The sequence below is a fragment of the Perca fluviatilis genome, chromosome 14, assembly GCF_010015445.1.
Source record: "Perca fluviatilis chromosome 14, GENO_Pfluv_1.0, whole genome shotgun sequence".
NCBI classification, from domain to species: domain Eukaryota; kingdom Metazoa; phylum Chordata; class Actinopteri; order Perciformes; family Percidae; genus Perca; species Perca fluviatilis.
The window spans coordinates 12,268,393-12,278,968 of record NC_053125.1 but is presented as its reverse complement, the minus strand read 5'-3'; the positions used below and the strand labels follow the sequence as shown (position 1 = coordinate 12,278,968).

General features: G+C 41.8%; 1 protein-coding gene across 4 annotated transcripts in view; it reads right to left on the bottom strand.

The window, feature by feature from the left end:
• Nucleotides 1–4,706: 4,706 nt before the first annotated feature.
• dennd4c (DENN/MADD domain containing 4C) overlaps nt 4,707–10,576 on the bottom strand; it is a 42,901-nt gene continuing 37,031 nt past the window's right edge. For 3 of the 4 annotated variants that reach the window (XM_039821358.1, XM_039821359.1, XM_039821357.1), the window contains 9 exons: nt 10,371–10,546; nt 9,498–9,656; nt 8,581–8,779; nt 8,363–8,473; nt 8,000–8,137; nt 7,688–7,805; nt 7,170–7,326; nt 6,937–7,001; nt 4,707–5,330 (listed from right to left, as the gene is read on the bottom strand). In XM_039821358.1, coding sequence (XP_039677292.1) covers nt 5,194–5,330; nt 6,937–7,001; nt 7,170–7,326; nt 7,688–7,805; nt 8,000–8,137; nt 8,363–8,473; nt 8,581–8,779; nt 9,498–9,656; nt 10,371–10,546 — 1,260 coding nt within the window. In that variant the 3' untranslated portion in view covers nt 4,707–5,193. The remainder of the gene's footprint in view (nt 5,331–6,936; nt 7,002–7,169; nt 7,327–7,687; nt 7,806–7,999; nt 8,138–8,362; nt 8,474–8,580; nt 8,780–9,497; nt 9,657–10,370; nt 10,547–10,576) is intronic. The other variant, XM_039821356.1, reaches the window with a different exon arrangement.

Genomic DNA, 10,576 nt, shown 5'->3' with positions numbered 1-10,576 from the left:
CTCACGTTTCCGTTTACCTTTCTCATTTCTGTTGTCTCATTCAACGGACAGAGCAACTAAATAAACTAAATAATAATGTGATCATGTCTCCATGTCTAACAGACACACAGCATCACAGTGCAGCACTGTCTTTGCTGTGTGTCTGCTTGTTGTCATGATTGTCCTGTGTGCATTGGGGGAAAGCAACTGGTAATAGCCTACATTTGCTCAACTACTGTACTTAGGTACAATTTAATTTTTATTTGTATTACGATTTTTATACTCTAATCCGTTATATCTCAGGGGCAAATGTTGTACCTTTCACTTCACTATCTATTAGACAGCTTGGCTATAGGTTACAAGGTACTTTGAGATAGGTTTTACATACAAACTATAGAATATAGTCAGTTATTCAAAAATATATAGGGTCCATTCATTTGATCATTCATCAAATTGTTGTTAAACACATAGCCTTATAGTGTGTATCAAATTATCTTATATTTCTTCTTTCTGAATTGTCTGACACGTCATTATAAAATGTTACTAATTAGAACTGATTATTTGCTGATAGTTTGTGAGTTTATGTCAACCATATACTGTAAAATAATATATAAACATAATGGATGTCATATATATTGCACATATGCTACATGATTCATCTTCACTATCTTAATGAGGCAAATAGGACTCACAATAGGTAAGGCCAATCAGCATGACTGGATTATTCTCTATTGTTATTCACTATTATTCACTATTATTCACTAAACCCACGCAAACATGGGGAGAACATACAAACTTGACACAGAAAGGCCCTGCCCTGACCGGGGATGGAACCAGAGCTTTTCTCTTCTTCTCAAAAATCACTTTTACGAATTAGGAAATATCACAGTAACATTTCAAAGCAAAAATCAGTACACATCTTTTACAAGTTTGAAAAGTTATTTAATGAAATTGTTAATCCTGATGTTGACATGAGACAGACATCCACGCCGACAGGAGAGAGAGATGTCATTGGATTATACACTCTATACTCACAATTGTATGTTGGAGATCAAATGTGACAAACTTCGAGGCCCGCGGGCCAAATCCGGCCCCGCAGATTATGATCCGGCCACATATACATTTAGGTTTACAATACATTTTGGCCCACCTAGGTTTTGTCACTTTTTCTAATCATTTTGTCACTTTTGCCCGACATTTTTGTAATTTTTTCTGATGTTTTTGCCACTTTTTCCAACGTTTTGTCCCTTTTTCCGAGGTTTTGTTGGGCTTTTCTATGATGGCTGAGGAACTTTTTCCTGACTTCTTTAGGACTTTATGCTGACCGAACTGTAAGTGAGAAGACTATATGACACATGCAATAATACAGTCAAATATATTTTACTTTTTCGATTAAATAAAAGCCTATCAATAAACTAAACATGTCTGGCCCTGGATGTGATTCTTATTTTACAGTGTGGCCCTTAGTGAAGTTGAGTTTGACACCTCTGTTGTAGATGCTTAAATGTAATTTAGATAGGTAAATGGTAAATGGAAATGTGAGTGGAAATGTGAATCCAAAAACGAGAGAATGAATTGCTGTGAATTAATTGTTGGTTGCTCCTTTCCTCCAGATGTAGGCGTATGAGGACATATAAACAGAACTGGTTTCTGAAGGTTTGCAAGAAAATAAAGAAGCATGCAGTGATCTTCCATGTCACCACTGTTACATCCCCAGTGACATATGTTCCACATATTGTCTTGTTATTGACTGTCAGAACAGGCCTCACTTGTAGGCCTATATCATTTGAAATGATCAGTGTTTTGTAAACAGTTATTTTTCCTGAAGAGAAATGTAGAAATAAGAGATAGGACTATAGTTGTCTGTCTATTGTGAATAAATTGCAGATATTAATGTTTTGTGAGATGAACTGGTCATTTTCCACACGTAGCCTATCAGAGTACAACATATGAAGTTCCTGCCGTGTTTACAAGCATTACTGATGTAGGCCTAACTTTAACTTTGATCAGTGAGGGAGTTTTACAGATGCTGATCAGCCTTCAATATTTTCGTCACTAGATGCCGCTGGAGCGTGCTCCCTGATGACGTCACATTTGTAAATCCCAAAACCTCTATGAATGAAGCCATCCCTCGCCGGGTGCGGTGGCGCGCGCCTGTAATCCAAGTTACCGGGAGGCTGAGGCTGGAGGATCGTTTGAGCTCAGGAGCTCTGAGCTGCAGCGGACTATGCCGATCGGGTGTCCGCACTAAGTTCGGTATCGATATGGTGCTCCTGGGGGAGCCCGGGACCACCAGGTCGTCTAAGGAGGGGTGCACCGGCCCAGGTCGGAGACGGAGCAAGCCAAAGCCCCCGTGCCGCTCAGTAGTGGGATCGCGCCTGTGAATAGACGCTGTAGTGCACCCTGAGTAATACAGCGGGACCCAGTCTTTTTACACTCTTTCTACTGTTCTACACCCAGCTGGGATAACACACGCGCTCAACAACAACGTTACACTATGTTACAGCAGCTTCTTTATTTCCTTGTTCCCATGGAAACCTCCAGAAACAAGTTGTGTTTGTGTGTCCTCCACCGCCTCCAGCTGGACGAGAGGAGCAGTGACATCATCACACCAATTCATTCTCCGCTTTTCTTAGACTCACGTTTCCGTTTACCTTTCTCATTTCTGTTGTCTCATTCAACGGACAGAGCAACTAAATAATAATGTGATCATGTCTCCATGTCTAACAGATACACAGCATCACAGTGCAGCACCGTCTTTGCTGTGTGTCTGTTAGACATGGAGACATCACAATATTATTCTGAAAGCAGGCTACAGTAATAGCCTACATTTGCTCAACTACTGTGGGCTACTTAAGTACGATTTTAATTTGACTTGTATTACGATTTTTATACTCTAATCTGTTATATCTCAGGGGCAAATGTATCTTTTACTTCACTCTCTATTTGACAGCTTGGCTACAGAAGTCTACACATTTAACAGGATCCTTAGTGTCATCTCTGCAAGTGCCTGCTTTAAAATCATTGTAAAAGCAGAATATGGATTAATGTATGTGGAAAGTGGGCCCTCCATCATTTTGGGCAAATAAATACCCTTATTTTGGAGGGTGTCATTAAGGAAAGGAAGAGTTGGGAGGATATGGAGAAAATAATGGAAGAACGAGAATTTACTTGGGAGGGATGCTGACCAGAAGATCAAGGTTAGGAAGATAACAAAGGCTTCACAGCATTAAAGTTATGAGCAGACATCAGCCACCATAAAAGAAGACAGTATATGCAAAATAACATAAATCACAACAGCTTCTCACTCGTGACACTGAACAAATTCTCATCGTCACAGAGACAAAAAAGGACACATTTCCTTTTCAATCAGTTCACAAACTCATTTATTGCAGCGCACTCGAGTGTAGACATTCAATTTCTTTCCACAGGACGGTAAGATATCACTTATGTATATCATCTGTTGTTAAACAACAGTCTCTTCTGTACATCCTCTGCCATCAGGTCAAATTTACAAATTCAGTTCAGAGTGGGATCCCTTGAGACAGATTAAAAAGGGAAAGGGGGGAATTGTTATTCATGAAAATGCTAAGTTACACTGTCTGAAATCCAAATGTCAAATGATACAAAAATAAATAACAGACTTTCCTTTTGTTTTGGAGGAAAAACTACAGTTTGTTCCTAATATTAAGAGGTGGTCTGATCTCATCCTCACCCTGGGTTAAGGTCAGGTTTTAATCTATGCAGTGCAAATGAAATATTTTACAATATTATCGCTTCTGTACAAGTCACTCTCCCAAGTCTACAATTGGACCATCTACACCCATTTCCCAACAGTTCATCACAGCACTTTGCTTTCTTCTGTCTGTTTCAGCATTTAGTGGAATGTCATGTTCTAAAATGATTTATTTCTTAACATTGTCAGCAGTACTGAAGAAGCCTTTTTGCAGTGTATAGCTCTAGTTAATACCAAGACCATCCAAAGCTACTGTGTAAACCATAAAATCGTCCACAAATAGTATAGCCAATTAAAAAAACAAAAAAAAACTGGTTCTATGCTAGAGTAAGAAATAGCCCCAGACCAGTACATGTGAGTTACAGTTCTAATTTAACATTACAACAAGGCACATTAGCTGAACAAGTAAAGTATGTTACTGTTAAAAAAATGCAGATATTAAAAACACAAGTTGGACTGACTGCTCCGTCACTGAGGCACCGAGTTGTCTTATCCTGCAAGAGAACGTGGGTCTTTGTTTTAAAGTGTGGGAATCAGTAGTGTGGCATGCCTTTTCACTTCCCATTGATGTATTGGTTTTATAATCTCTTCCTCCAATCGGCTGGTTTTAATCACACGCGGTTGAGTGTTGTAGCAGAGATCAATAATACTTCTTTAAGACCTGTTTTGACCGCAGGGCTTCTGGAATGTTGTAGAATCAATTTCAGTGATTGATAATTAGTGATTGTCCTCAGTCCTCTCCCATTTACATGTGTGCTTCCAATGCATATTTACACAGACAGCTCTGAACCTGTACATTTACAATGGAACAAACTTCAACATTCATTAAGACTTGGATCACACAAAAAGTCTAAACATCGAGACGAGTTACCTCCCCAAAAAAAAAAAAAAAGGCAACCCTGGTTTCAGATTTAACCCCATAGGTAAACAATATGTACAAAAAGACAGGTGGACTTGAGACACTGGTATTTTTTTTTTTGTTTCTTTTTAAAAAGAAAGTGCACAAACTAACAGTCCGGTTATGTACACTGATCTAATCTGTGGACAGTTATGACATATTTAAGCAAAATGGGCAAAAGGCTACAAGACAGAGAAATGCGCACACACACACACACACACACACACACACACACACACACACACACACACACACACACACACACACACACACACACAATATAGGGGCAGTAAATACATTCTGTACAGTGATTAATCATTCTATACACCATCTGTAATGAAACACACCTCAACTAGTCCCAAAAGATTGACTGCAGCTGTCTGAGCCACTTACAGAAACAGTCCCACCTTTAAGTAGCCTATGAAAAGCATCATTAGGTTTGTAAAAAAAAAAAATAAAATAAAAAAAAGCAGACGATGGGGATCTTCCCAGACAAGAGGAAGAAGAAGTACCATGTTTGGGCGATGGGAGGTGTTTAAATACAAAAATCATTTTTCGCACTTCACTTCTGTGTCTGTGGTCAGATGACGGGGGTCCCGAAGCATTTAAGACACCACTGGACGCTGGGGCTGGGCGGTCGATCAATGCGGTGCAAAGACTTGAGCTGCTCGGCGCTCAGTTGGTCGTAAGCCAGGCGGTACTCCCTGTCAAAGGCCTCTGCAGGGGAGCAGTAGAGGAAAGGAGGGTGGATTCACAAAGTCAGAAAAGGGAGCACAAGGGTGTCTTTGATTTTGCGTTACATGTACCACTCTTTACCTTTACCTTTTAAGGACAGTTAGAAAGACATATTAAACCAGCTTCACATTTAATAACCCCAAAAAATGTTTTGCAAATGAAAATGAAAATGCTGGTGATAGCATGCCTTCCTGTAAAACATACACTCCACTTTCTAAAGCCAAGTGGCGCGCGTTATCTGTAACGCATTATGAGCTATGCGCGTGTATGTCTACGCAGGAGAACGGGACGCTGCATTTGAAAAGAAGAACGGGACGGTTGGATTTACGAAAACAATAACAGTGGCGGGACAGCAGCAGCACAGTTGGGTTTAGGTAAAGAACAACAGGGTTGGCTTTAGTAAAAGAAGAAAGCAACGGTTGGGTTTAGGAAGCGTGACCGGTGGGACGCCATCCCCGGTCTCCTGGGTGGAAGTACTGCCACCCCCGACCGACCTCCCTACACGGATTTTCTCCCTTTCATACTACTCACTACCGCATTAAGTGACACGCAATCGCAAGGTAATTTAAGTCAATGGAGGCCAAACGGCGTTGATAAACACGCTAAAAAGCGATTATGCGTCTTGATAACGCGCCAAAATGGCATACAAATTGGCGTGTCATACATCAGTCCTTCCAGAAAAACGCTGAGTTTTTTTGTGATTGTTGCGGGGAAAAATCCTTGATTATGCGGCACGTTTTCTTAAAAAATGCGATGTAATATTAGGGATATTTTTAAATTTTATGCGATGAAATTGTGGGAACTTGCAAAAACTGCGGTTTGATGAAAAAGAGAAGAAAAAGTGATTCCCCCAACACCCTGCTTTTTTTAAACTTAATTTCCAAAAATAGTTTACAGATATTCAGTCATTGCAATAAGTAAACAAATAAGATACAAAAATATATACAAATAATATAATATTAAAGTAAAAATAAAAGTAATAGTCTAAACAGAGGGAAATAAAAGACAAAAGACAGACTTTCAAAAATCGTTAATAATTAATTAATTAATAATATAGACAGCAGGAGGATTTAAACAGATAATATCAGATATTAAGATAGCTTTCTTATTGGATACCAACTTAAGAGACTCAAAGTACAACATGTCAAATTCAACCTCCAACACCTGCTTTTCGATGATGTTCACGTCGCGTAATTACGTCACTTCATACCGTTCCCATGGCAACAGGGGAAAATGGCTGCTCTTGTGTGAAGAAAACGCAACATTTTTTCAACTTTCTGCTAAGATATATGTGACTTTTTTGGAACGAAAATGCGGGGATTATGAAATCATGCAAGCGCCGCATATTTTGCACGGAAATCGGCAATTTATGCGGCGAAAGTGCGGAATATTTGAAAAAAATGCGGCCCCCGCATGAATATGCGGACTTTGGCTGATTATGCATTGAATTATGCGATCGCATGATCGCGTTTTTCTGGAGGGACTGATACATACGCCACTTCATGAGATCAGTCTGAAAAAGACATAATACAACTAAGGAACATTTCTCTCTCCTTTTTTTTTTACAACCTTGATTGATTTCACTCACCTACGTCGATGTTCTCCTTCCCCAAGGCCACCAGTGAGAGGAACAAGATTTCTCGATAAATACTCCTGAGAGAAATACAGGACACAGAAAAGAGACATAAGGGGTTTTCATTTACATTACAAGAATATAATTGTCCAAATGCTTTGCAGAAAAATCTTGAACCACTAAAAAAGAAGGAAAAAGTGAGAGTTTAAAATCAGACACATGTCTGAGAGGGAGGACAAAAGTCTGACCTCTGCCGCTTGACGCCATCAGGGCGCCGCTTGATCTCTCGGATCAACAGGTTGATTGGCCCGTAGACGTCGTTGGTCTGGATGTTGCGAACAATTGTGTTGAGGAGGGTGCGAATCTCCTGGTGGTCCGTCGGAGCCAACGTCCCCTTCTTCTCCACTAGAAAACATCACACGCACCATCAGAAAGACCGTTATTCTATCCTTTTTAGTAAGAAGCCTCAAGTCTGGCCAACAGTGACATTGTATCCAAAGAGGTAGAATGACTATTTTTATTATGATGTCATTTTCTTGACACAATTTCAGCTAATGTTAAATCCATTACAGCATGCCCTTCCTGAAACATTCATATTTAGCTCAATTTGCAATACCTCTGCGCACTTCCTTTAGGACATTGAAAATAGTTGTCTTTGTCTCCCCCTAGTGCTAGAGAGAGGTAAAGTGTATACCTTTTTTTTTTTTTTTTTTTTTAATAAATGGTGGGACCGCTACAGTAATGGCTAATACAGGAGGACACTCACGCAAAGTCCTCCAGAGCAGGTAGAGGGGCTCTCCATGTTCCTGGTGCAGGTTAATGTTGTCCCACAGGAGCTGGACGTATACCTGCTTACTGTCCTGGGACAGTGACGTCAGGGGCAGCTGCAAACATAGAACTTTTAGTTATATTCCTGCCAAAGAGACCACACAGGAAACATAGGACAGGCTGAAGTCACTTGCTTGGGACAGAGTGAGGTCCCTGGCAAAGAGTGAATGACAAATAAGTAAATACGAAGGAAAGCCATAACAAAAGAGACTACAAAGAACAATGATAGAGGACACGTTAAGTCTTTAACCTGTACTCCTTTGTTGCAGTGTTCGGAGGTAAGGATGAGACCAGGTAGGTGAGTGTGCAGGTCCAGGCGACGGAAATACCAAACCAGGTTCCAGAAGATGATGGGGTGCTGGCTGAGGAACTTGTGGGTGTAGATCACCTGGTTGGACATGACAGAGTAGCTGAGTAGCTGCGTGACAGACGTTTTCTATAAAGCAGACTGTGAGATTGTGTGCGTGTGCGTGTGTGTCTGCTCATGCTCGAGACTCTGGAGGTAACAAAAAACTCCTGCCATAGCTGGGCCAAAGTGTCCCTGGGAATGCCAGGCTTGCTGAGGGTACAGTGGCATCTGTGTGTGTGCGTTTGTGTTTGGGTGTGCGAGTACCTGATCTCCCTCGTTCTCCAACAGGGTCTCCAGCTCCTTGCGCAGCACCAAGGGGCTGAGGTACGGTACGGACACAGGCTTGGGGTTCGGCCGTTTAGTCCCCATGCCATCCTGACAAAACACGCACACTCGTCATTTTCACTCACTGCAGCTACAGCAGCATCAGCAACACTTAAACACAACGGGGTTAGTGTTGTGTGACGGACGGTAGCACTGACCGACACCTCCTGCAGGCTGCAGGGCAGGCTGGTGGTGGAGACGCCATGTCCAGGTCTCTGGGAGTAGTCCAGGCTCTGCAGCGGGCCGCCAACACTGTTGCTGCGCGTCAGCGACGTCCCGCTGCATCTCTGCTGCTTCCCCGCTGCCTCATGCTCCAGGAGACCAAGGGGGTCCGACTGCGCCGGCTCTGGAATCAGACTGGAAACACAACAGACAAAGAGGGCTCAGGAAGAGATGGTGCTACAAGAATCTGGGATAGTATTCCCTTGCGTAGCTCAGCTTAGCTTGATATGTTCGCAACATCATCATGAAACTGGTTTTAGCTCTTTAGGTCTGCGTAGATGGTTCCACTGGCACTTTTTTATTTTTAAAGCAATTAATGGTACTTTACCCAGTTATCTTACTAGTTTGTTGACCAGAAATCATCACCTTTACAATCTCCGCTCCGCTAACATTTTGGCTCTAAATATCCCTCGTGTAACAACAGAATTTGGCAAGACTGCTTTTAGTTATGCTGCTCCTTGGTGTTGGAATTTACTCCAAAATGTTATGAAGCTTTCTGTTCTCATCCCACTTAAACATTTTAAACAATTACTTAAACGATCGAAATTTGAACAATGCACATGTTTTCAATAAGCCTTTTTATGTTATTTTAAATTGTTTTACATGTACTGTAAATCAGTTTTGTTTGCTGTGTCTGTTTTTGTGATTCTGTGTAACTTGTGTACTGTTGCTCCAGGGCTCCCTTGTAAAAGAGATTTGACTATCTCAATGTGACATCACCTGGTAAAATAAAGGATAAAAAAATAAAAAAAAAAAATAAATCATCATCCAGGCCATGGGTTTTCACATCAAGTGTCCAACTGTAGCACTTTACGTGCTTTGGGTGTTTCACATGAAGTCGCTTGGTGTGTACCTCTTATGTGTTCCAGGCAGATTATCTGACGTCTCCCTTAGTTCCTCTTCAGGGAAAGAGATAAGGTCAGGTGTCTTAATATCAGCTGAGCTGCTGGCTGTGGGCTGGGTACTGTAGCTGTGGATACTGTCTCCTGAGGCACTGGGATTCATGTAGAACCTGAGAGGGAAAAAAAAATAAAAAATCACAGTATAGTCAGTTTGCCTTTGTAAGGAACGTTTTTCAGCTTGCACTGTCAGTTTGTATGTTCCTCTCTCAGTTTTAGAATTCACTTAGCCTAGAAATCTAGACGCACCCTAGTGGCAGCAAATGTAATTTGCAGTCTGGCAACTCTCGGTTGGCTTGCGAGCTAGAAAAAACAAATTCTGGTCAGGCCAATCACATCGTGTATAGAGTCGGTGGGCGGGCTTAACATAAGGACGGCAGAGTTGCGACGGTTACACGTGAATTCCCTGCTACTTGAAAACAAAGACGATGGCTGCTGCTGCTGGCGAACAGCGGTCTTTCAAATCGGCTTTGGCCGTGACTCTGGAAGACTTGGAGTTAAGTTTTTCTTTGAGAAAAGAACAAAGAACGGCACAGAAATCATTCTTAAAAAAGGAAGATGTGTTCGCAGTTTTGCCGACCAGATACGGCAAAAGTTTAATCTATCAACAAGCGTTGCTCTGGTTGGTTGTAGCGCTATCCTATCGCGTGCAGAGGGATTTTGAAAGACAACCGTTTATCCCGCCCCCTCGGATTGAGCCCTGCCAATGGTGAGTTCCCAGACCCAACATCTACATGTGGGTCTGGCTTGTCAGGATATAATTCACCCTAACATTACTTCAAAATAAGGACATGGGAGAAGGGAATGCTAAGACAACAGATTCTTACCCGGTCGCTGTGCGCAAGTCATGAAACTCGACGTGCAACAAGGGAAGAAAGGCTGTGCGACAGAAAGGACAGTTGGTATTCAGGTTGGAGTCATCAGCTGTCCAGCCCGCCATTATCTCTTCGTCGTACACCAGGGCTTCACAAGAGCGGCACTGGGAGCAGCTGGACATCAGCACCTGTCAGCAGGGAAATATGGCCAACCAGTT